General features: G+C 40.4%; 1 protein-coding gene across 1 annotated transcript; it reads left to right on the plus strand.

The window, feature by feature from the left end:
- The first annotated feature begins 3,804 nt into the window (after positions 1-3,804).
- LOC139188060 (senescence-induced receptor-like serine/threonine-protein kinase) lies at positions 3,805-26,335 on the plus strand. The gene is made up of 7 exons (XM_070805083.1): positions 3,805-3,830; positions 3,968-4,039; positions 9,224-9,295; positions 20,302-20,382; positions 24,890-25,062; positions 25,935-26,137; positions 26,234-26,335. The coding sequence occupies exons 1-7, from the start codon at positions 3,805-3,807 to the stop codon at positions 26,333-26,335; spliced, it is 729 nt and encodes a 242-aa protein (XP_070661184.1).
- The last annotated feature ends 1,002 nt before the right edge of the window (positions 26,336-27,337 follow it).

Below are 27,337 nucleotides of genomic sequence, written 5' to 3' on the forward strand. Positions count from 1 at the left end.
AAGCCATTTGTAGTTCACAGTAATTATTTCAAAGCATTCACAGTAATTATACGCAATAATCAATGTATAAACGTTTGTGGATTTGTCAATCATACATACATACATACATAAATATAATATACGATAGAAAGGAAAAGACCCACTCACCTGAGGTCCACGCTACGACTCCCTAGCACGTATATCGAGACATCATGCACCAATGTCGCCTATGACCAATTATCAAATCACATCTCAGAGTTCTGACCGATAAAATACATAATTTACATAAAACACATCCCTACGTAATTCAATTCGGAAGATCTGCATCACGGATTTTTGATCTGTTGCTTCCAAAGATCCACACTATACTTCTAGAACAACATCCTAAGGTTTCATTACGATCCAACGGTCGGATCTCTGCCAATTTCCAAAACCAAATTGCGGTCAACATTTTATTTTATGAACTTACAAATCCAATTCGGGAAGATTCGTACGTCGGATTCCCAATCCGTAAGTTTCTATGGTCCTCAAATATTACGTACCATAATGTATTAAAGTTTGGTGGTGATTGAACGGACGAATCACCAATTCATATAAAGGTCAACTGATGTATCGTAATGAAACTAGGTTCAAACAATCAAACCACATCATATGGATATCAATTATGACATCAGAACATCTAATTGAACTTAAAAGGACATCGTCGGCCCACTGGCCAGGCCGCCGCTGCACACGCCGCCGCAGGTGGAGGTCGGCCGTCCTGACTTGTGGGAAAATTCGACTATTTTTAAAAATTACCAAAATTTACAGAAATGAAGATCTCAATGAGTAGAACAAGTTTTATACCTGCGACCAAGTCCAATTTGGCCGGGAAAAGCTCCTATTTGCCTTAAACTTGCCGAAACCCTAGAAATAGGGTGTCCTCAATCCGCCACAACCGGTGCTCCACCGCTCCAACAAAGGCTTGAGTTTTGTTCTAGGCCTCAAGGGGAGTCTAAGGGCTGGTTTGGTATTGCTGTGCTTTGAAAAAAAGCTGCTGTGAGAATAAGCGGCTGTGAAATAAATCAGCTGAGTGTTTGGTAAACTTTTTTGTAAAAGTGCTTTTGGAAAAAAAAGCAGTCTGATAGTGGATCTTTTCATTAAAGAAGCACTGTAGCTCCGTGTGCTTTGAAAAAAAGCCAGTTCTCCAAAGCTACAAATAGCAGCTTCAGCTTTTTCCTTTGATTTCAGCTTATTCTCACAGCAGCTTCTAAAATAAGCCCTTTTTTTTTTCAGTTTACCAAACACCTAAAACCCTCACAGCTTTTTTTCATGGGTGTGTTTTTTTAAGCACCTCACTCCCAAACTAGGTCTAAAGGTGATGGTGATTAGATGAAATCATTTCAAAATTTGGTGAATCTCGACCAATAACTGTCGCACCCACCGGTGCAATTTTTCCTAATTCCAAGCCCAAATCTCTTGAAATTTGAGGTGTGGTAGGAAGGGGGAAGGGCTAGATGATGTTTGGGAATGGTGGCTAGGTCCAATTCGTGGAAAATCTGATGGAAAACCATCGGAAATTATGGTAGAAACGGGTCGAGGGGTGCGGGTCGAAAGGGAACCCGGCCGGTTCCTCTCTTTCTCCCTCTTCCTCCTTTCTCTCCTTTCCCTTTCTTCTGATTGGGCATTCCCCCTCTTGTGCTCTCTTCCTCCCATCTCTTCCGCTGCCATCGGGCAGCCTCTCCTTCCCCATTTCCTCTTTAATTTAATTGGTCCACTATTCCCACCTGGTGGGAGTTCAAAATTAAACTAACAAGTAACCAATTTCAATGTCCGTAACTATACCGTTATAATCCGGACTCGCAAACGGTTTTCGCCTATACGTTCATACCAACGAGTACTACGAGGATATGCTACAAGAATAAGTCATACGTCTCTCTAACCAATGGTCAACGGAAGTCAAAGCCTTCACCTCTAGGGCATTTTCATAAATTCACATTTTTAAAATTTATAAAATCGTAGAACTAAGGACGGGTTGTCACACCTAAACTCTAGGACATGCTCAGCACCAAGAAATTTTTAGTTGTGACGAGAACACGAGTGGTACACCACGTGTTTTAATAGGAATGGTGGGAAATTTTATTTTTTAAGTTATTAATTTTTTAGCACACATATCTCACCATTTGTTTAGTGACACGTGGTGTACCACCCCCGTGTACCGGTCACACTGAAAAATCTCTCCTCAACACCCTCTCTAAAGATTGACATGTGTCCCATAAGAGAACCATGATTAACTATTAACAATTAATAGTAAAAAAAATAAGGAATTAAGTCGTCCTTTCTTCTTCCCCAAAATCACAAGCCACTGATTCGTGTTGAAAACTTAACAGAGAAAATATTGTGACAGAATGACCTTTTGTGATACTTATTTTTAAGAATTACATTGATCGATTTTCAATTTCATGAACCAGTTTGATCGATTTTAAGAATCATTTGTGATAAAAACCCTAAAGTTAATAAACAATTAATAACTCTTCTTATATTTATAATATATCTGTGCCAGATTTCATAAGCATAGATTGTGGCCTAGGGGAAGATTCCAGGTATAATGAAAGTTCGACAGGCATTACCTATATTTCAGACGAAAACTTCGTAGCCACTGGTGAACGGAAGTTGGTGTTGCCTGAATACATAAGAAAGTATTCCCAGTCATACTTAGAAGCTTCCCTGAAGGAATCTGAAACTGCTACAAAATAAATGTTACAAGTAAAACCAAGTATTTGATCAGAGCAACTTTCCTTTATGGGAATTATGATGAACAAAATGAAGTACCCGAATTTGAGATACATCTTGGACCAAACTTGTGGGATACAGTGAACAGGCTAGGGAATTCGTCGGAAGCAAAACATACCGATTTCATACATGTCCCTCTGCGACACTATGTACATGTTTGTCTGGGAAAGACCGGCTCAGGGGTTCCATTTATAACATCTATAGCTCTCAGGCCTTTAACCGATGCCTCGTACAAAACAGTAAAAGGGTCCTTATCTCTTCTCTGGCGGTATGACACTGGTCTGACAGCTGACCTTTGGGGATACAGGTGAGTAATTTACATGTTACTATTGTCCCCAATTTAACCACATAGAGAGTCTGGCAGGTGCCTTTTTTTTCACGTAATGACTCAGTGTTAATAGTTGTAGAACCATTTATAACTAGCAATTTATATTCTGTCAAGTTTTCGAGGTAGGATATTTAACATTCATCAACATTGTATGCACGTATTGATGCAATACCTTTATTTGTATAGGTATCCATATGATATTCATGAACGAGTCTGGAATTACATTGAGAACCACGGCCCTTGGACAAATTTAAAAACCTCATCCACCATCAATTCAGAATTCGAGTATGAACTACCATCTGTCGTGATGGGCACAGCTGCAACGCCAAATAGTTCAAATGATTCGTTGAATATTTTCTGGGAGCCTGACACTGAAGTACATCATGTTTACTTGCACTTTGCAGAAGTTGAGAAGCTCCAAGCCAACCAGTCTAGACAGTTCAACATTACTACAAACGGAGAGCTGTGTTATGGGACACTTACTCCTGATTATTTGTCCACAACGACAATATTCTGTACCGCTGAATCCTTGAGTGGATCAGGAGTACAAAATAAAATGTCAATTTTTAACACTGGAAACTCTACCCTTCCACCCATCCTCAATGCCATTGAGGTTTATAACCTTGTAAGTATATAAATATCTTCACCAAATTGCAGATTAATTTTCAGTACTTATAATTTTATTGATGTTATGGATTTTGCAATCAGAGGTCGCACTTGGTGCGATGGCAAGTGCATTCGCCCATGAGCGGTAGGTCTCGGGTTCGAGACTTGGGAGCAGCCTCTCCATAAATGGGGGTAAGGCTAGCCGACATTCACCTCTCCCAGACCCTGCGTAAAGCGGGAGCCTTGTGCACTGGGTACGACCTTTATGGATTTTGCAATCAGGAACTTGTCTTCCAGTGGATTAGAAGGGGAGATTTCTCCTTCTCCGTCAAATCTAACAATGATACAGACATTGTAAGTGTTTCTAAACAATCTGTAATTTTTGTTGACTTGTATTAGGATTCCTATAATTGTGGGATTCCTACCATATTTGGTTTCCTAGTTAGGATGTAATTATTTTTCCCTTATTCTTTCCCATATTTGTATAGGGTTGTATATATACCTTCGTTTGAGATGAAATACATATATCATTGAAAAGCATTCTTTCTTCTTGGCACCAAAGCCGGGTTAGAAAAGGAAAACACTGAACCCTAATTGTTTTTTTTCCTCTGCTGTGTCCTTGATCAATTGCAATGAGCAACTTAAAGTTGTTACTGCCCGTTTCCTGATCGACTGCAGCGAGCAACTGAGAAGTTGTTGCTGCCCCGTCAATTCGTCTGTATTGTTCCAAAGCCCATCAACGATGCAGGTTTTTTTTGCCCAGTTTGTATTAGTCGATACCAAGTTCCAAGGTCCCATCCACGTGGCAGGCTAGAGAGATGGCTGAAGAAAAAGGTGTTGTCTCTTAGATTGTTCCAGCAGCTACCCCAATTATGGTGTAGTCAGAGAATTCAAACTTTAATATTGGTATGGTTTTGGATGAAAAGAACTATGATTTATGGGCTCCTCTCATTCAAATCCATATTGCTGGAAGGACAAAGATGGGATATCTTCGTGGGTCTATCAAGGCACCTAACAAAGATGATCCTAAATATGATGATTGGTTCTCTGAAGATCAAAAAATTAAGAGTTGGCTTTTGTCTTTAATGAAGCATGAGATTATGAAACGGTACATTCGGTTGTCTACATTGAAGGAAATTTGGGACTCCCTTAAGGCAGCCTACTTTGATGAGAATGACGAGGCTAGAATTTATTCATTGAATCAGAAGGCATCACGTGTTCGTCAGAATGGCCGACCTTTGGCTATCTATTTTGGGGAGCTTACTGAGATTTTCCAAGAATTGGATCACTTTAATAAGGTATCCATGGAGTGTGAAAACGACATCAAATTGTTTCAAAAATCCACTGAGAAACAACGAGTCTATGTGTTTCTTGGTGGTCTCGATGATGGGTTTGATCAGGTGCGTGGAGAAGTGTTGTGGAAAGATCCCCCACTTGGCCTGCAGGCTTCGTATGCATATGTTCGTCGAAAAGCCGATCGAAAGGAAGCAATGAAGACAGAGGTTGACAAGAGTGAAAGGCTCATGGGTCGAACCGAGAAGGGTCACAAAACTGGCTAGGACAAACTCAGCTTAGTCAGACAAGCCGGGATCATCCCAAAGGTAAGTGCCCACATTGTGGCACGACAGGACACTCCAAGAGTCGCTATTTTGAGCTGATTGGATATCCTGAGAATTGGGATAAGACCCATGATCCTCGTTGCAACAAATCTCGAGCCTCCATTGCAAAAACTAAGAATGATTCGGACCAGATAGCAGACAAGGCATCTGCCATGATTGTTGCAGTAGGAAGTGATGGTAAAGCACTAAATACTTCTACTTCTGTTATGAATAATACATGGATAATTGATTCCAGAGCTACTGAACATATGACTTGTGATTCTAGACAGGTTCTATCACAAAAAATATCCACAAAAACCGAGGTTAATGTTGCTAATGGTAATGCGGTCCCTGTTATTAGGGAAGGCATTTTTTCCTTTTCTGATACCATAAAACTTGACATTGTTCTTATAGTTCCTTCTCTAAATTATAATTTGTTGTCCGTTGCTCAAATAACCCTTGCCTTACATTGTTTGGTTATTTTTTGGCCCTATTTTTGTGTTTTTAAGGACATCCGGATGCGGAAGACGATTGATTATGGTATTAGAAGAGGGAAACTTTATTACTTGGAGTTGACCACGAGTAGTTCTTGCTTGTTGACTCACGCCCTTTCCATTGATGATTGTCAAGGGGATACTAATAAAGTGTTAGACATCTGGATGTGGCACCGACGCCTTGAGCATGCTTACTTTGGTTATCTGCATATGTTATTTCCTAGTTTGTTTGTCAAGAATGATGTTTCTTAGTTTAAGTGTGATGTTTGTGAAATGGCTAAGAGCCATCGAACCTCATTTCCTCCCAGTTTAAATAAAAGTATTGTTCCTTTTATGATTGTGCATTCTGATGTATGGGGACCGTCGAAAATAGCTACTCATGGTGGTGCTCACTAGTTTGTTACTTTTATTAACGATTGTATCAGAATGACTTAGGTAATTTTGTTAAAGTCGAAAAGCGAAGTTAGTTCGACATTTCAATGGTTCCATAAAATGGTTGCTGTGTAATACAACAAGAATATCCAGGTTTTTAGAAGTGACAATGGGGGCGAATATGTTAATATGGAACTTCGTTCCTTCCTAGAATTGCATGGTATTGTTCATCAGACCACGGGGCGTATACTCTTCAACAGAATGGGGAACAGAAAAATAGACACCTGTTAGAAATGGTTCGTGCTTCACTCATTGCCGCACATCTGCCTCTACATTATTGGGGATACGTCCACAACCTATCTTATTAATCGTCTTCCCTCTTGTATTATCAACTTTCATACGCCATTTCAAGCTCTCACATCTCAGACTAGTAGCCCACTGACTCCCAATCTTCCCCCACGGGTCTTGAGGTATGTTGCTTTTGTTCATCTCCATCCCCCTCAACGGAATAATAAACTTGAGCCTCGCGCCATTCGTTGTGTGTTTTTGGGTTATGCTACTACCCATAAAGGATATCGTTGTTATCATCATTCGAGTAAAAAAATGTTTATTGCTCAGGATGTGATTTTCCATGAGAATGAAATGTTTTTTTGATCCTCCGCGTCCTCACTTCAGGGGGAGTACCAAAATAGTGAAGTTCTGACCCGAGATAATAGTGAAGTTTTGAGCTTTGATTACTCTCATGTGGCTAGAAATGAGATGCATGAAAAGCAACCATTGCAGTCATCATGCCAGGAGTACACGGTATCTGGAGAAGGGCAGCAGCCCGTGTGCTTTGGTCATTAGCCCACTTAGCAGCCCACTGAGGAGCAGCAAACAAATTAGGAGGAGGAGCATCCCACGGGTCAGACTATTTGCAGTGGAATCGAGCAGTAATTGCAGCATTTGTCATGAGATTTTTCTCTTGAAGTTATATCAGGTCTGAGTATGAACTCATCTTCTATTAATTCTCATAACCAATCGTCTCTTACACCGGATGCACCTCCACTCTGTCGCCTTCCATAGCGTATTAATCGAGGTATTCCCAAACCCACTTACGAGGCAGATCCTAAGTGTAAACACAAGTATTCCGTGAGTGAGCCAAACTCCGATTCAAGAGTAATTATGTGTTTACCTGTCACTTGTCAGAATCAAATAAGTCATTTGTATAACAATTATCTACTGTATCTATTTCTAACAGTGTGCATGAGGCTTTAGCAGATTCCCTCTGGAAAGATGCAATGAACGAGGAATTGAGATTGTTGAAGAAGAATACTACCTAGGAAATAACTGACTTGCCAGCGAGAAAGAAACCTGTGGGATGCAAATGGGTTTATACAGTGAAATACAAAGGAGATGGAACCGTAGATCGCTTTAAAGGACGATTGATGGCAAAGGGGTATACACAGAAATATGACATTGACTACACTGATACGTTCGCACCAGTGGCAAAGATCAATACAGTTCATGTTCTGCTGTTCTTAGTAGCAAACCTGGATCGGCCTTTGCAATAATTCGATGTAAAAAATGCATTCCTCCATGGAGATCTAATTGAGGAGATTTACATGGACCTTCCACCAGGGTGCAATGATTCGGACATACGGAAACAAAAGGTATGTAGGCTCAAGAAATTATTGTATGAGTTAAAGCAGTCTCCAAGAGCCTGGTTTGGTAGATTTACCAAGTCCATGAGAGAATTCGGGTATAGGCAAAGTAATTGGGATCACACATTATTCCTGAAACGCCAGAACGGAAAGGTTACAACTCTCATCGTATATGTGGATGATATAGTGGTTACTGGTAAAGATCCTATTGAGCAAGCAGCCTTGAAAAATTATTTGTCCACAGAATTTGAAATGAAAGATCTTGGTTCTTTGAAATATTTCCTTAGGATTGAAATGTCGAGATGCAAGTCCGGGATATTTCTATCACAAAGGAAGTATGTTCTTGACTTGTTGGAAGAAACTGGTATGACGGCGTGCAAGCTGGTGTCTACTCCATTGGCCGAAGGAATGAAGTTGGGTATTGATCAGAACCAAGTACAGGTTGATAAAAGGAGGTATCAAAGGTTAATAGGAAGACTAATGTACTTGGCTCACACTAGGCCGGATCTTGCTCATGCCTTAAGTGTGATTAGTCAATATATGCACAATCCAAGAGAACAACACATGAGTGTAGTTATGAGGATATTGAGTTATTTGAAAGGAAGCCCTGGTAAAGGAATTTTATTTTAGAAAAATGGGCATTTCAGAATTGAGTGCTATACAGATGCTGATTGGGCAGGATCAAACGGATGACAGGCGCTCGACATCTAGGTATTTCACCTTCGTTGGGGGAAATCTAGTAACATGGAGAAGCAAGAAGCAAAATGTTGTATCAAGGTCAAGCGCAGAAGCCGAATTTAGAGGCATGGCACTCGGTATTTGTGAACTCTTGTGGCTTAAGTTTCTGTTACAAGATGTGGGGGTCAAACATGGTCAATCGATGAAGTTATTTGCGACAATAAAGCTGCTCGTGATATTGCTCATAATCTTGTGCAACATGATAGGACCAAACATGTAGAGGTTGACCAGTTCTTTATTAAAGAGAAACTAGATAGTAAAGTAATTAAGGTTCCTCCCATAGGAACTGATGACCAAGTAGCAGATATTCTCACGAAGGCAGTCTCTAGTGACAAGTTTTCTAGACAAGTTGGGCATGTGCAACATCCATGCACCAACCTGAGGGGGAATGTTGACTTGTAATAGGATTCTTACAATTGTGGGATTCCTACCATATTTGGTTTCCTAGTTAGGATGTAATTATTTTTCCCTTATTATTTCCCATATTTGTATAGGGTTGTATATATACCTTTGTTTGAGATGAAATACATATATCATTGAAAAGCATTCTTTCTTCTATTTTGTGTGAAAACATGTCTCAGTAATAATACGCAAATGATCAATTATACCGAAAAAAAAATTACACAAATCATACTGGAAGAATTTCAGTCATCATCATCAGTAGTGTTTAATGAGTTGAGCTGCTAATTGTAGGGATTTATCAAACAACAACTTAAGAGGATCAATTCCAGAAATTTTGCCACAACTGACGACGTTAAATGTCTTGTAAGTTATTTTGTTATATATGTGTGTGTGTATTTTGTTATTGTCTTATAGGCTTATTTACGCATTTGAAACTCAATATGAGTCTTGCACCATGTAATTTAAATTGTGTCAACTTCTTGAAACTCAACTTGTTTTTCACTTTACCACATGTGGTCAAAGTTTGTTAAAAATTTGTTAAAATTGACGACATGATACAAATAGGACCAGTTTTTGCACAAATGGATGCTATGTGGATGCTATTTGAAAAAAAATATATATAAATATAAGAATTGATTTAAAACACAAGTTAGATTAATTCATTTAAATTAAGAATAAATCCCCACCCACCCCCAACCCTTCCCCCTCCCCCCTTCTTCTCTTTTCCTCTCTCTCTATTCTCTTCGTTAATTTCCCAGACAACCCCACCTATTCGTGGCAGGAATTTCTGTTGGGGACGTTTCCTGGTCGACGAGCACACAGCTCCCCGAGAGGTTGGCGCCGGTTGATGCTTTCTGTCGGGCTTCTGCTTCGCTGTCGGGCTTATCGTGCAAGGCTAGTCGGGCAAAGCTTGTCGGGCAAAGCTGAAAGAGAAGGACAGAGTTAACTTTGAAAGGTGCCTTTGTGGGGCTTTAGGTGTAGGCCCTGAGGCTCACAATCAAGATTAACTTTTAAGTGCTCAGGCGTGCCACTGCCATCTTCAGCATGGCAGATGTAGAACAGATGTCGAGTTGTAGTTGTATATATGCCCGAGAATCCATGCTAGTTATGACGAGTGCCTTTGTGGGGCCTTAGGTGTAGGCCTTGAGGCTTCCCATCAATAACTAACCCAGTACTCGGACATATAATGTTTGTTCCATTGTCGATCCAAGCATCATAACTGTTATACTTCTGATAATCACGCTTGAAGAGCAGAATGAATCCAAATAAGTGCCTTTGTAGGGCCTTAGGTGTAGGCCTTGAGGCTTCTTATCAGAATCGATTTCACACTTAAACGTTCTAGCCCGAAAAGGAGAATGAATCCAAATAGGTGCCTTTGTAGGGCCTTAGGTGTAGGCCTTGAGGCTTCCCATCAGAATTAATTCTACGCTCAAACGTTCTATGATTACCATAATATAACAAAGATAATACTAAGGAAAGAGTCGATTACTTGCACCCCAAGTAACTTTGGACTTCTTGTTATCAAAGGATTGTTGTGGATGGGTTAACTCCACATAAGGTTCTTTTTTATGCCTTGAGGCTAATGACTTTTAGCTGATCAATCTTACATACCCGAGGGCTTAGAACTTAGATATGATTTAAACTATACAAACACGTTTAAATCGGATTCAAGAGTTGAGAAGTCTTTTTAATCATCCATTTACCAGCAATAACTTGGATATAACTAGAAGTATACAACATACTGCTAGATTAATAAAGGAAAAGACAAAAACAAAGAAAATCGGGTAAGGTTTTAACCTTGTCGGGCAAGTCTGACCGTCTTGCAACCTCCTATCTTTGTGGTTTCTCAAGAGGTTTGAGAGTTAGAAAGATGGACAGAGAGATGAGTTTACAAAGAGAAATCGATACTACAGCAGGTTCTTAACGAGGTAGCAGAGCTATTACAAAGGGGTTTTGGGTAAGGGTTTATCACGAGAGGGATGAAGGCTTGATTGCTAACTACAGCTTCGTTTGAAGGCAAATCTGGTTTGAGCAGAGTTTGTGCTTGTATTTGTTTGTTTGAGTGTCCTTTTTTTTTACTTCTCCTCCTTCTTTTATAGACATTTTGACTTGGCCTTCTGTAGCAGTGAACTTGCCCGAGTGCAGCTTGAAGGGTAGTGACTCATCCATTATTTCCTGTTTTACCACCATAAAGTACTTTATGGGCTGATTAGCTGGCTGGTCTATACCACTTGGCTTCTAAGTAGGTGGGCAAGTGGCCCTGATGACCTGCACCAAGTCGGAAAGGGCCATTTCTGCTTTCTGGGCTTTGGCCATCTCTCATTTTAGGCCTCCTTTTGGGCTCGACCCTCTTTGAGCCCAAAGTTCAGATTTTAATCCAAATAGTGCCCCCTTCAATTGATACTCAGTCTGGAATTCCAGGCGTCAGTATTAATTGAAAAGTTCTCCATGTTGCATGCCTGTTCTTGGAATTTACATTTGTTCTGGTTGAGATTTATGCGACTTAGTGTCTTTTGCTCTTCTCACGACCTCTGAGCTTCCTCTTAGCGCTTCTATAAATTCTGGCTTGAATCTTTCTGTGAACCAACCACTTAAGCCAAAAACCCTCTTATGTTTACTCAGCATATTATCTTCGCTTTCTTCCTTCCTTGGGCGTGTCTTCCTTCTAAGTTTCCTTCTGAAACCAGGGAAATGGAGTCTTCGAACTCTTCATGTGGTTGCCCGAAACTCCCTTTTCGTGAGAAAAAGGATTTTCAACAAATACTTGCTATCTCCAACACTTTTGGTCGGACACCCCGCTATCCCCAACACCTTTGGTCAGGCGGTTTTTCCATGAAGGTTTGCCTTCCTGCTTGCTGCCATGGTAAATCAGGCTTCACCATCACACTTGGTGAGGGCTCATGTTGAGGATCCTCTACCAGGCTCATCTTGGCCGCACAACCCGGTCACCTGATCGGGTTCCATCCATGAAGACATCAAAAAGAACTAAGACACCATTGCACCCAGAAGAAATCAAATGTAGCATCTCAGAATTGAATCTGTTGTAAATTTCATCAATCTGTCGAAATGAAATAAACATTGTTTTAGTAGGTTTGTATCTCTCTCTGTCTTCTTGAATGATTTGACGAACTTTGCACTTTAGTATCCTGAAGCCTACTTTATCATGCATCATCTTCGATATAACAATCTCTAACATCCCATAATGTAGGACAATATTTTTTCAAGAATTTAACATTAATGGGATGCTTCTGCCAATTTCCTTCGAGGTCGGCCAAGTAATATCCTCCCTTGTCTAATACTCGATCAACCATGAAAGGACCTTCCTAAGTCGGGCTCCATTTCCCAAAGCCCCTAAGCTGAGCTCCTAGAGGGAGGACTGCTTTCCATACTAAATCTCCTTCTTTGAAAGACTTCAACTTCACTTTCTTGTTATATGCTCGGGCAACAACTCTTTTCCCTTTCTGAATTTGGTTTAAGGCTTCAATTCGGGCTGCATCTAAGTCTTCGATCCCCTGACACATAGCCTCGATGTATTCCTCACTGTGTAACCCAAATTGATTTTGAATTCGAACATAACTTACATTAATCTCCACGAGAAGCACTGCATCCTGCCCGAAAGTCAAAGCATAGAGAGTTGTCCCCGTTCCTGCTCTTTTAAAAGTCCGATATGCCCATAAAGTGTTCCCCAATTTTTCATGCCATTTTTCTGGACTTTCTATCACCATTCTTTTGATAATGTTGACCAAGATTTTGTTGCTAGCCTCTGCCTGGCCATTTGATTGAGGATAATAGGGACTGGACTGGATCATCTTTATTTTGAACTGGCTCGCAAACTCTTCAACTTCTTTTGAAATAAAAGATGGCTCACGATCTGTGACTATGGTTTCGGGCACCCCATATCTATGCAGAATCTTGGTCTTGATAAAATGCTTAACTGCAGCCGAGGTTATGGATTTTACTGTCGATGCTTCCATCCACTTGGTGAAGTAGTCCGTTGCTACGATTATGAATGTATGTCCTTTGCTAGAAGCTGGATAGATTTGCCGGACGAAGTCCATTGCCCATCCTCTGAAGGGCCAAGGCTTGACTACCGGATTTAAAGGTATTAAAGGTACATGCTGGAGGGGTCCATGCCTTTGACATTCTTCACAGCCTCGGGCATAGGCCTTGAAGTCTTTTTCCATATCGGGCCAAAAATACCCATACCTTCTAAGCAACCACCTCATCTTTGTTCCAGCTTGATGAGCCCCGCATACTCCTTCATGTACTTCGGCCATTATTCTCATAGATTCTTCTTGGCCTAAGCATTTCAATAATAACCCGTCTGGAGTCTTCCTTAATAGGTTCTTTGCCCATAAGACATACTTGGTTGATTGCTGTCGATTTTTCTTGCTTGTGGGTGAAGAGGGATCCTCTAAATGATGAATGATAGGTGATCTCCAATCTTCTACCTTGGTCTCCATAACCATCACATCCAGACTAAAATCTTTTTCTAGGATAGAAGGAAGGTTTCTTCTTTGAATCTCAACATCTACCCCAAAGTTTCTCTCTTGGATCGGTACCCCTGAGGCTACTTGCGCCATTTCGTTAGCTGCCAGATTGGATTCCCTGGGAACAAGATTAACTGATATCTCAGAATCCCAATAGCTCAACAATTACGTGGCAGCCAAGTAATACCCCGCCATGATGATATGTTTGCACTTGAACTCCCCGTTTAGCTGGTTTATCACCAACTCTAAATCACCAAACACCTCAACCTTCATTGTCCTCAGCTTCATCAGGATTTTCGAACCAATTATTAAGGCCTCATATTCTGCCCGATTATTGGTATTCCTTTGGTAATCTAGGAGAAATGAGTAATAATGATAAACACCTTGAGGGTTGATAATTACAATCCCAGCACCTGAAGCCCGTTGAGTGTAGGAGCCATCAAAATATAGCTTCCAAGGAGTGATCCAAAGGCCAGTCACTCTTCTTATCTCTTGCTGGACCCACTCTTCTTTGCCCGAGATATCTTTGCTTGGCGGGATCCAGACACTAGTAACTTCCAAGCTTCCTGGGATATTGATTATCTCATCTTGAGATTCTTGGTGCTCCACCAAGAAGTCAGCAATTGCTTGGCCTTTGACAGTCCTTTGGGGAATATACTGAAAGCTGAATTCAGATAACGCCAGAATCCATTTCCCAATCCTTCCTGCTAGCATTGGTTTTGATAAAATATACTTTATCACGTTTGTCTTGGCGATGATGTGCACGTGACAAGGTAACATGTAATGCCTCAGCTTGCTGGCAGTAAAATATAAAGCTAAGCATAATTTCTCAAATGGGGAATATCTTGTCTCTACCTCGGTCAGGATTCTACTGAGGTAGTACACCGCTTGCTCTTTCCCGCCTTCATTATTTTGAGCCAACAAACTTCCAATTGATTTATCTGAAGCGGAGATATACAACTTTAAGGGTTTTCCCCTTTGAGGTGGCACCAACACCGGTGGAGAAGTCAAATAAGCTTTGATACTGTCGAAAGCTTTTTGGTGCGGTGGTCCCCACTTAAAATTCTCCTTATCTTTCAGTCTTAGCAAAGGAGTCAGCGGCTAGATCTTGCCCACCAAATTGGCAATGAATCTCCTCAAGAAATTAATCTTGCCTAACAGCCTCTGAAGTTGCACCTTGTTGGTGGGTGAAGGCGACTCCATTATTGCCCGAGATTTTTTCTTGTCCACTTCTACTCCTCTTTGATGAACCAAGAATCCCAAGAAGTTGCCCGCCCTTACTCCAAATGCGCACTTATTTGGGTTCATCTTCAGCTTATGGATCCTCATCCTTGCTAAAGCTTGCCTGAGGTCTGCCAAATTCTGATCTTCTGTCTTGGATTTCACCACGATGTCATCAATATACACCTCCATATTATGGCCAATTAGATCATGAAAGATGGCATTCATCGCCCTTTGGTAGGTCGCACTAGCATTCTTGAGCCCAAATGGCATGACCAGGTATTCATATGCCCCCACATGTCCAGGACACCTGAAAGCTGTTTTGTGTATATCTTCATGGGCCATCTTTATCTGATTATATCCGGCATTCCCATCCATGAAAGATAAGACTTTGTGTTTTGCTACTGCATCTATAGATAGGTCGGCCATGGGCATAGGATACTCATCTTTTGGTGTAGCGCCATTAATATTTCTGTAATCAACACAACATCGTACTACTTTTGTTATAGCTTTTAAAACGGGCACAATGTTGGCTAACCACTCCACATATTTGGCTGGCCTAATAAATCCAGCTTTTACAAGCCTTTCAATTTCTTCTTTGACCTTCTCTTCGATTTCCTTCGACATTCTTCGTGGTGCTTGCTTAACAGGTTTATATCCCTCCTTGATGGGCATCCGGTGTTCCACCAAGGTTGAATCTAAACCTGGCATCTCAGTATAATGCCAAGCAAAACAATCTTTAAATTCTTGTAAAAGACAGATAATCCTTGCCCGATCATTAGCCTCTAATAAGCCACTGATTTGTATTGGTCTTGGGTCCTCCTCTGTTCCTAGATCAATAACTTCCAAAGGGTCTTGAACTTCTGGAGGTGGTTTATCGGGCTCTGCACACAAAAATTCGACTAACTCCGGGCTCTCGGGCAAGTCGTCTGGCTCATCTAGATCATATATTCAATCGGCCATTTGTATGGCCCTCTCTAATTATTCTCTGCAGGATTCCTCCCTGCTTCCGTCCTGGCTGGTCGAAGTTCCTACCTGCCATTCCTGCTCTTCTTTCTCCAAGAGCTCATTTTCTTGTTTCTTTTCTTTCCCATACACCAACAGTCTTTTGATCAGGGACCTGACTGCCATCACCTGATTTTTCCTTTTCTGATCTGTCATTGATGGTATATGGGTGCTGGGACGATACAAGGTCTATCCCACTCCTCTCTAGTAAGGAGTATTCCTTGTTCTAGAAGCTTTTGGGCCGTCACCTTGGTAGGGCGGCCGTTCTCGTCTGCTTCTGAACACTTCAAAATTCCTACGTTGGGATTGTAGAAACTTGCTTCCGCAATATTGGCTGTGGGAAGAAATGGCCGTGATTCGGCCTCTACCATCTCCCGAAAGCTCGATCCTTCTGCGCATGCCTTATGATAAACAGCCACTTGCTGATGTAGAGTGGAAGGTATGGCAAGACTTTGGTGGATCCAATCTCTTTCGAGTAAGGCTCCATAGGTGGAAGTGCAGTCCACCACAAAGAACGCCAACATGATCTGCTTAGACCCCAAGTCCACTTCTAAAGGCAATATCCCATGAGTCTTGGTGATAACGCCCGAGAAGCTAAAGACTGTAAGGTTTGTAGGAATAAGATCTTTTGTGCCCCTCCCCAGCTTTTTCATTTGTTTGGCAGGCAGCACATTAACAGCTGCCCCTCAATCAATCAAAATTCTTTTGAAGGGCACTCCCTCCAAATGAGCTGAAACATATATGGGCTTCAGATGGTTGGCAAGTGAAATGTTCGGGCGGCTGAACACCATCTTATCTGTATAGATCCGTAAAGGACCATCTTTAGATGCTTTAGATGATTCAGCTCTTTCCGACTCTTCTTCCTCAGCCACCTCCACACTGACATGGGCCATCATGGGCTCAGTTGTCATATAGTCGCCTTCCATAGTGGCAGGCTAATTAGGGCTGGCACTAAACATGGCAGATAGCACATAAGCCATGTTGATATGAAGACTGCTAGGCTCTGGCAGTTCTTCTTGCCTGCTCCCAATCTGGTCCATGAACTCATCTAACCAAGCCATCGCATCTACTGGAAGCAGTGGTTCTGGTGCCCCCTCTTGTTGATTCACGCCTAGATATGGTGTTTGCTTTGGAATTTCTCCGAAAGGATCCGCCAATAATAGAGAAGGTGGTTTTCTTTCAGGTGAGACAGTTCCAGAGCAAATAGGCTGCTCTGGCTTCCGTCCAGGAGTTGGCACCATGATCATGTCTTCCTGAGCTCTCCTCAAGATCCTATACTTCCCAGGGTGTTGGCTTTGTGGCACATGATCTCCTTCGCCCTCTGTTTTGCTATTAGCCATTTCCACTTCTTTCTTACTTCTTCAGCAGAACTGACTACTCCCTCCAGATAATGTCATCTCCAACTGTTGATTCTTGGAGGCTTCAGACGTCGCAGGGGTCTTTAGGGAGTTCATGTAGGCTTTATGTTGCCTTTGGACCCTTCTGACCATGGAGGCTCCCATTTGTTTAACGGGTTGTCCATTCTTTCCGACTATGTACCATTTTCTCCCAAGGCGGGCAGGGTTCTCTCTCTGGACAAGATTTGTTATCCTGTCACTCTTTTTGTTTTCCCTTCCCATATAACCAGGTTGAGGATGATCTATTTTCCTCCATATTTTAGCCTGCATATCCTCCGCCTCTTCAGAAACCTCATGGTTTCGAAATACTTCTGATAAAGCCTTGGGTTGGGAATCACCTCCCAATCGTTGAAAAACAATTCGGGAAGTGTTTCTTCCTGTTTCCCGCCTGGCTCTCTCGTAGGCTTCTTTCTTTTCTTCCTCTTCTTTTCTTCTAATCAATTCATGATCAATGAAGACTCCGGTTGGAGGAATTTCGAGCTCACATTCGCATTGGCACTTACTACAAAGCACCATCCCTCTGATTATGGCTGCTTTTAGATACTCGGGCAACTTGGTCACCTCCTTTATGGATTTGTCAGCCAATCTTCCTCCTTCTGTTTCTCTAGTGACCTTTTCTTTTCCCTTCTCAGCCCATGCCATACTGATCATATTCACTGGGACCTCTAAGAAGGGTTTAGCAGGTTTAGCCACTACTGCTTCTTCTAGCTGTTTGGCTTTAAGTCCCCTCTTCTCCCTATCATCTTTTTCCCCAATGTGAGGTAAAGATATAGGAGTAGGTGTTTTTGAAATCAGGTTATCTTCTTTTCTATAGCCCGCGGAGGCGTCCTCCAATCTCTGCAATATTTGCAACAAGGTGTTTTGCAAATCCTCTGGCAATTTTGACATATTTCTTTGATTTGATCTAACGGATCCCACCGGGGGTGCCAAAACTATGTTCGTGGCAGGAATTTCCGTTGGGGACGTTTCCTGGCCGACGAGCACACAACTCCCCGAGAGGTTGGCGCCAGTTGATGCTTTCTGTCGGGCTTCTGCTTCACTGTCGGGCTTATCGTGCAAGGCTCGTCGGGCAAGGCTTGTCGGGCAAAGCTAAAAGAGAATGACAGAGTTAACTTTGAAAGGTGCCTTTGTGGGGCCTTAGGTGTAGGCCTTGAGGCTCACAATTAAGATTAACTTTTAAGTGCTCAAGCGTGCCACTGCCATCTTCAGTATGACAGATGTATAACAGATGTCAAGTTGTAGTTGTATATATGCCCAAGAATCCATGCTAGTTATGACGAGTGCCTTTGTGGGGCCTTAGGTGTAGGCCTTGAGGCTTCCCATCAATAACTAACCCAGTACTCGGACATATAATGTTTGTTCCATTGTCGATCCAAGCATCATAACTATTATACTTCTGATAATCACGCTTGAAGAGCAGAATGAATCCAAATAAATGCCTTTGTAGGGCCTTAGGTGTAGGCCTTGAGGCTTCTTATCAGAATCGATTCCACACTTAAACGTTCTAGCCCGAAGAGGAGAATGAATCCAAATAGGTGCCTTTGTAGGGCCTTAGGTGTAGGCCTTGAGGCTTCTCATCAGAATTCATTCTACGCTCAAACGTTATATGATTACCATAATATAACAGAGATAATACTAAGGAAAGAGTCGATTACTTGCGCCCCAAATAACTTCGGACTTCTTGTTATCAAAGGATTGTCGTGGATGGGTTAAGTCCACAGAAGGTTCTTTTTTATGCCTTGAGGCCAAGGACTTTTAGCTGATCAATCTTACATGCCCGAGGGCTTAGAACTTAGATCTGATTTAAACTATACAAACACGTTTAAATCGGATTCAAGAGTTGAGAAGTCTTTTTAATCATCCCTTTACCAGCAATAACTTGGATATAACTAGAAGTATACAACATACTGCTAGATTAATAAAGGAAAAGACAAAAACAAAGAAGGTCGGGTAAGGTTTTAACCTTGTCGGGCAAGTCTGACCGTCTTGCAACCTCATATCTTTGTGGTTTCTCAATAGGTTTGAGAGCTAGAAAGATGGACAAAGATATGAGTTTACAAAGAGAAATCGATACTGCAGCAGGTTCTTAACGAGGTAGCAGAGCTATTACAAAGGGGTTTTGGGTAAGGGTTTATCCCGAGAGGGATGAAGGATTGATTGCTGACTACAGCTTCGTTTGAAGGCAAATCTGGTTTGAGCAGAGTTTGTGCTTGTATTTGTTTGTTTGAATGTCATTTTTTCTGACTTCTCCTCCTTCTTTTATAGACATTTTGACTTGGCCTTCCGTAGCAGTGAACTTGCCCGAGTGCAGCTTGATGGGTAGTGACTCATCCATTATTTCCTGTTTTACCACCAAAAAGTACTTTATGGGCTGATTAGCTGGCTGGTCTATACCACTTGGCTTCTAAGTAGGTGGGCAAGTGGCCCTGATGACCTGCACCAAGTCGGAAAGGGCCATTTCTGCTTTCTGGGCTTCGGCCATCTCTCATTTTAGGCCTCCTTTTAGGCTCGACCCTCTTTGAGCCCAAAGTTCAGATTTTAATCCAAACACCACCAACGTCCACTCTCTCGCCATAGTTTCACTAGTTCAAGTAACAATGCAATAATATAATAGAAAATGTGGCCATTTTCCCAGTAAAATTCCCGAATGTGTTTCTTGAGCAATTTTTATTTTCTATTTTAAATACAAATTTGTTGAAATATAAAATTCAATTTTTTATATTTAAGTTATTTGTTTTGTTAAAAAAAACATTTTCATGGATACATGGCACTTATGTGGCATGCATTTAAGTAAAAAGTGGGTCCTATTTGTACCATGTCACTAATTTTAACGGATTTTCTAATAAAATTTGACGGTATAGGGCAAAGTAGTTGAGTTTTAGGAAAATAAGTGACATATTTTGAGTTATATGGGGCAAAGTGAGACTCATTGAGTTTTATGAAGCATATGTGTAAATAAATCTTAGGATTAAGTATCTAAAACCCCCTAGCCTTTTAGTGTCATTCCAAATTCGTATCAACCATTTTTAACATTCTAAATTAAAAAGTATCCAACCTATTGAAAATGTCGCATCCATTAAGCTCCAGTTAATTTTTTCATTAAATATATATGTGGCAACGCTGGATCCAACCTATTAAAAATATCATATATGTTAAGCCCCAATTAATTTTCCGTTGAACCTATATCTTGTTATATATGTGTCCTCATTTAGAAAACATGGTAACTATATATGTACTGCTTAATGTACCTTTGCAGAAATTTGGAGAATAACAACCTCACGGGCTCAATTCCGGTGGTACTCATTGACAGATGTAAGGATGGTTTACTATCAACAAGGTGCGCCACCCTCCTCTTCTTTTTTTTTCTTTTTTTTTTAGCAGGATATTTGTTGAAGAAAATAGAAAAAACTATATATTAAAATAGAAAAAAATAAATACCCGGACAACTGTAAGTTTTATACAAAAGTAATTACATTTTACCCTCTCAGGTTTGGGGTCGATTTCAATTCCTTACATCTTTAAAACATTTCAATTTCATACATCCGTTAGAAAATCTGTTAAGTAAACCGTTAAGTGATGATGTGGCAAATATGGAATCCACATTTGTGCCACATGGCTAAACACTTAATAAAAAAATTAAAAAAAATTAAAAAAAATTAATTAATTGAAAAAATAAAAAAAACCAGAAACTCCATCATCTTCCCCACCCCTCCTACCCACTCGAGCAGCCCACCCCCAAATAAGATACACTCCCTCTCCCTCTAATCCCTAGCTCCAAAAATCCAATCTCCTCCGCAACCTCCCCACCCCACCTAAAACCCCAAAAAGCCTAGATCAGTGTTGATCCTCTCAGGACTCATGTATGCGATGGTCCCGATGGAAGAATTGCAGGGATCCATGATCTGAGCCAGAATCCGAGGTACTGGATGGCAATGCACTTGTCGTCCTAGGCACCGCGGGTGAAGATGAGGCCGTCTGGGGTGTGGTGGGTGAAGAAGGGAGGGTGGGTCCACTTGTCGGGCTCGGCGGGGATGGAGTCGAGGTGGGAGTTGAGGAGGAGGGGGAGAGAAGGGTGCGATCCGTGCCAGGTGAGGAGGGGGAGAGGGTTGGACATGGTGGCGGTGAAGAGCATCGGAGGTGGAGGGGTATGGGCTAGGTAAAGGTGAGGGGGGTCAGGAGGGGAGGGAGAAGATGGGTTTTCTGGGTTTGTATGGTTTTTTTATTTTTTTATTTTTAATATGTAAATATTATTATATTTTAAATGAATAAAAATTTTATTTTTTTTGCCACATGGCACAAATGCGGCAGCCACGTCAGCACAAATGTGGATCCCATATTTGCCATGTCATCACTTAACGGTTTACTTAATAGATTTCCTAACAGATGTATGAAATTGAAATATTTTAAAGATGTTGTAATGAATTGAAATCCCAAACCTGAGCGGGTAAAATGTAATTTACCTTTTTTTGTTTTTTTTTTTTACAAAAATACTTTGATAGCTTAATTTTTTTTTTAGGGGGGGGAGAAAAAAAATAAGATTAATCTCAGTTTACTACTATAAAGTTTTGTGGTTTTCAACATTTAATACATGAAGTTTTTTTCATCCCAAAGTCATACATCAAGTCTTAATTTTGAGATAGTATCATACATCCGTTAACCTGGCTATTAAGTCAACTGTTAACTGGTGACTTAATAGCTATCTGTAAGTTTTATACAAAAGTACTTTTTTTTTTAAGAAAATAGGAAAAATAAATATCCGAACAGCTGTAAGTTTAATACAAAAGTACCTTTTTTTTTTTTTGACAAAAGTACTTTGATAGCTTAATTGGTGGGAGAGGGGGGAGAGAGAAAAAAAAAGTTAATCTCAGTTTACTACTCTAAAGTTTTGTGGTTTTCAACATTTGGTGTATGAAGTATTTTCATCCTAGAGTCATACCTGAAGTCTTAATTTTGGGACAGTATCATACATCCGTTAACCTGGCTATTAAGTCAGTTGTTAACTGGTGACGTGGCACCCACATGGATAATGACACGGTGTCACGTGACAATATGGACCCACATAAATATCAAAAAATTAAAATTTAAAAAACTAAACAAATAAAAATTGGCCTAGGGATGCGGGTTTTCCCTTTCCTCCACCCGCACCAACTCTTTTCTTCTTCTCTTCGACAACCACCAAAGTTGATCTAAAAATCAGCACCACCACGACTTGGGTTCTCTCTCTTTCTTCTTTGTCAACAACAACAACAAGGCATTCATCGCGGAGATTTCAAACCATAGTAGAAAGCCATAGCTCATAGGTCTTTGGAGATTTGCAACTACAAAAAAAGAGATCTACAACTACAAAAAAGTGATCCTAAAGTCCTCTCTCGTGTTCTCTGTTGAGCATCACCTTTAGCCCAGCACATCACAACAACACATCGCACCAATGAAGCTCTCTGCCACTGGAATAGCAGACCAAATCCAAGGACCACGCACTGCGAGGTGCAGAGTCGGGCTCAGGCATCATCTCTAGTATGTTAAGGCCTCCTCGATTTCGAACAAGTTGTAGGAAGACCGAGTCAGGTTGGGTTGGGTATGGAAGGATTAGGGGATGGATGGGTCGGGTTGGGTATGTAAGGACTAGGGGAGGGATGGGTCGGGTTGGGAGGTGGTGGTGAGGGAAGGAAGACTGTGAGTGGGGAGACGGACGGAGGAAGGAGACCGTGTCGGCAAGGACGAAGGAGGAAGAAGGGGTCTTAGTGATGGTGGTGGGTTCAGATTTAGTTTTAGTTTTTTAGTTTTTTGAATTTAAAATTTAAAATTTTTTTTTTAAGTTTTAAATTTTTTTTAGGGTTAGTCTCTGTTTACTACCCTAAAGTTTCATGGTTTTCAACATTTAGTACATCAAGTTTTTTTCGTGCCAGAGTCATACCTAAAGTGTAAATTTTGAGACAATCTCATACATTCGTTAGTCAAACTGTTAAGTCTTCTGTTAACTGATGATGTGGCGCCCACATGGACAATGATTGGGCGCCACGTGTCAATATAGGCCCACTTTAATATTAAAAAATACAAAAAAAAATTAATATTAAAAAAAAAAGTTTATGGGCCTCAAAGTCTCACCCGTCTTCAACCTCCCCCAACCCCCTACAACCCACACCCAACCCCCTCTGCAACCCGCAGCCAACCTTCTCCATTCTGTCTTCTACGCTGTCGTTTCGGTCGCTAGCGACCCCCGCAACCCCCGACCCCATCCCTCCCCCCTCAACCCCTGACCTCAATCCTCAACCCACTCAATTTAAATAAATAAATTAATTAAAAAAAAGTTTTTGGGCACCATACCTCAACCCCCGACCTTCTCCCTCCCTTCTCTCCTCCACACACCTTTTCCACCGATCTGACTCGAGCCAACTCGGCCAGCTCGAGAAAGTGGAAGGTTGCACTACTGTAACCGTTGAACTCTGCCATGAAGAAGGTTGAAAAATTTATGCTTCGTTCAACCTCAAATCTTTACCAAAACTCATGAAATTTTTATCTCAAAATGAAGATCAAAGAAGGAGGAATAGAAATATACCATTTTTAGGCAAAATCGTGGCCGGATAATGGCCTAAGAACGGCCTGAACTTGTCAGCCCAAAACTGGGTTTGTGGTTTCACGCGAAATAGAGGCAAATTCGAGCCTCCCGTGCTCTAATCTAAACCTTAGGATGAAGAGGAAGTGATTCGTGGTCCTAGTCTCGTCCAATCTGACGAGGAATTGCCGGGTTTTCATCGGGAAACCTCGAGGTGGTGGTGACGCCCATCTGTGTTATTGTACAGAGAAGATGAGAGGTTAGAAAAAAACTGGGGAGTTGAGCATTGAGGGAGCAAAGAATAGAGTGACACGGTTGTGGTGGTGGTGGTCTAGTGGGTGGCCATTTTGGGCTCGGCTTCTCTGTGAACACATAGAAGAAGAAGATGTGAGCAATGGGAGATGAGGAGCTAAAGCAGCAGACAAACATATTGAAATTTCTTTCTTCTTTTTTTTTTTTTGTAATTTTGTAATTTTTTTTAATTGTTTAATTGTTTTTTTTTCATATCCATGTGAGACCCTTATTGACACGTGGCGCCCAGTCATTGTTCACGTGGGCGCAACGTCATCAGTTAACGGAAGACTTAACAGTTTGACTAACAGATGTAGAAGACTGTCCCAAAATTTACACTTTAGGTATGACTCTGGGACGAAAAAAACTTGATGTACCAAATGTTGAAAATCATGAAACTTCAGGGTAGTAAACAAAGATTAACCCATGTTTTTAATATCTACGTGGGCCTATATTGACATGTGGTGTCCAGTCATTGTCCACGTGAGCCAACTTAAAGGATATATGAAACTGTCCCAAAATTAAAACTTGAGGTATGACTCTGGGATAAAAAAAACCTATGTACTAAATATTGAAAACCACGAAACTTTAAGGTAGTAAAATGAGATTAACCAAAAAAATAAAAATAAAATGCTCATACCGACTAAAATATAAGGAAAACTAATGAAAATGGCTTGAAAACTTTGAGTTTTAATGATAAAGACAAAATAAAGGGTAAAGTGAATAGTACCATGATTGACTTTTTAGTGTAAAAATATGGTTTTTCGTTAAAGTGAACAGTACCAGGTGCTTTTCGTTAAAGTTCCCTAAATTATAATCCACCAGTCTTTCAATTATTATTATTTTTTAACTTCTTCCTTCCTAGAAATTTAAAATGATGTGTCATTCCGCAGAAACTTGATTTTTAGATATAAGAACATGTGTTACAATTTTTATTTGGGAATTATATTATCTTTTACCATAATTGATTAAACAATATAATATCATTTTCGTATGTCAGTTTGTGCGAAAATCCAAACCTATCCGGAAATGTTTCTTGCAACAAGAAGAAGAACAGGAAGTATAATTCTTTTGTTCCAATGATAATTGTTTCGGTTGTTGCACTGTCAGTCCTCTTACTCAGTGCAGCAGCTATCTGGTGTCGGGCTGCTTCTAAAAGGAAAACGCAACTTGGTAAGTTTCCATGTTTGTTAATAGTTTATTTGAATGTATGGTTTTATGGACTTAACCCGTTAGAATTAGATTTTGTTAGAGATTAAGGTTAGTTTATTATAAATATGGTGCTTTGTTATTCATTAGAGAACAAGTTATTCACAATGTAGTCTCTTAGGGTTTTGTAGCCGTTCCGCCATTCTCGTTTGTTTAATAATATTCTTATTTGTTAGTCTTGTTCGTTGCGCACTCTGATATTCAACTTTTTCCTTTGCCCGCATGGGCCTCAAACAAGCAACCAATTTTTTTCTTGTTTCTTCCTTTTTTTTTCTTTTTTTTTTTACTCCCCTTTTTTTCCTTTGTAGCAATACAAACTTGCGGATACTCCTGCAGGTTGTGGCGTTCAAAGGTGTAGAAGCAGAGTCACAGGACAAAAAACGAACGAACAATTTATTTCTTCTTGCAAACAATCAATACCAACTAACAATCTGAACATGAATGATAACGGAAACGAGCAAAGAGATACCAACACGAAGCAGATTAAAACCCGAAGGATCAAACCTACTCTGATACCAAGTTGAATATAGAGTGCGCAACGTACAAGACTAACAAATAAGAATATTATTAAACAAACGAGAATGCCGGAACGACTACAAAACCCTAAGAGACTACATTGTGAATAACTTGTTCTCTAATGAATAACAAAGCACCATATTTATAATAAATTAACCCTAATCTCTAACAAAACCTAATTCTAACGGGCTAAGCCCATAAAACCAAACATTCAAATAAACCAAAATACTAATATTTTCCAACACTTCTTCTGCAATAAATCATCACAGACAGAAGGTTTTGATTGTATAAGATGCTTATGAAAAATGTTATGATCGTAGGATATAGCACAGATGCAAATGTAGCCATTCAGCATGGGTCATTTGAGCGAAAAGGGAGACAGTTTATGTACTCTGAGATAGTACAGATTACAAAGGGCTTCAAGAGGGTTCTTGGAAAAGGCGGCCACATAGACGACACTGAGGTGGCTGTCAAGATGCTTTCACCGTCATCAGCTCAAGGGTTTCAGCAATTTCTCGCAGAGGCATGTTTCTTATTAAATAAACTGATTCCACTTTTTTTCAGATCAATATTAATCTTATTAAATTACATGTAGCGTTTCTGGCCTACTAAATTACAGGTTCATCTTCTTATGAGAGTTCATCATAGAAATTTGAGAAGTCTTGTTGGATATTGCAATGATGAAACCAACATAGAGTACATGGCCAATGGAAAACTATGAAAACATCTTTCAGGTTTGGCTGCAAATGAAATTACTCAGTACTAAATTTGCCATTCATTTCTTAATTACTAGTACTTTTAAATTCTTTGGTAGTCCTTAATTTGATAATTCTATTTTCCCGGATCACCTGACTTTATAAAATAAGATAGTTATATTTTTTTATGGACGCAGGTAGCAGATCAAATATCTTGAGTTGGGGAGGTAGACTTCAAATAGCAATAGAAGCTGCACAAGGTCCGTATAATTAACCAATCATATTATTTAGACACACAAAAATGATACACCTAATGTAGGTGCATCCCACATACAGTGGTACGTATAGGGCTGAACTCTATTAGAGAGTATGTCAGCAACTCTGTGAGACATTGAGTTTTAGGAGCTTAAATACCAATCATTATTGATAACAAAATGGAATCTACTTTTTGAGAAGTTGTGTCTGAATTTTAAAAACAGGACTGGAGTATCTGCACTATGGCTGCAAGACGCCTATAATCCACAGGGATGTGAAATCAACAAACATCTTGCTGAATGAAAACTTCGAAGCCAAACTCTCTGATTTTAGCCTATCCAGAAGTTTCCCTGCAGAGGATGGAACGCATATAACAACTGTCGCTGGCACTCCCAGGTACCTTGACCCTGAGTAAGAGTTCTTTTCATTTATTTGAGGCATCATCTTTGTGTCATTATATATGCAAACAAACTTAAATTATATAAATCAACAAGGAGATTGAAGAAAGAAACTATAAATCATTTTGGAAAACATTTTACATTGGATGATGTGATTTGAAATATATGATTTGGCTCGCAGGTATTACGCATCATACAGATTGAATAAAGAAAGTGATGTTTATAGCTTTGGGATTGTACTGTTGGAGATTATCACAAGTCGACCTGCTTTTTCTAGAACGCATGCGCAGCGTTACATTAGTGAATGGTTCAGTTTCATGCTTCAAAAAGGAGACATTTACAGTATTGTTGATCCGAGTTTAGAAGGAAATTTCA

Source organism: Malus domestica, chromosome 09 (assembly GCF_042453785.1).
Source record: "Malus domestica chromosome 09, GDT2T_hap1".
Classification (NCBI taxonomy): Eukaryota; Viridiplantae; Streptophyta; class Magnoliopsida; order Rosales; family Rosaceae; genus Malus; species Malus domestica.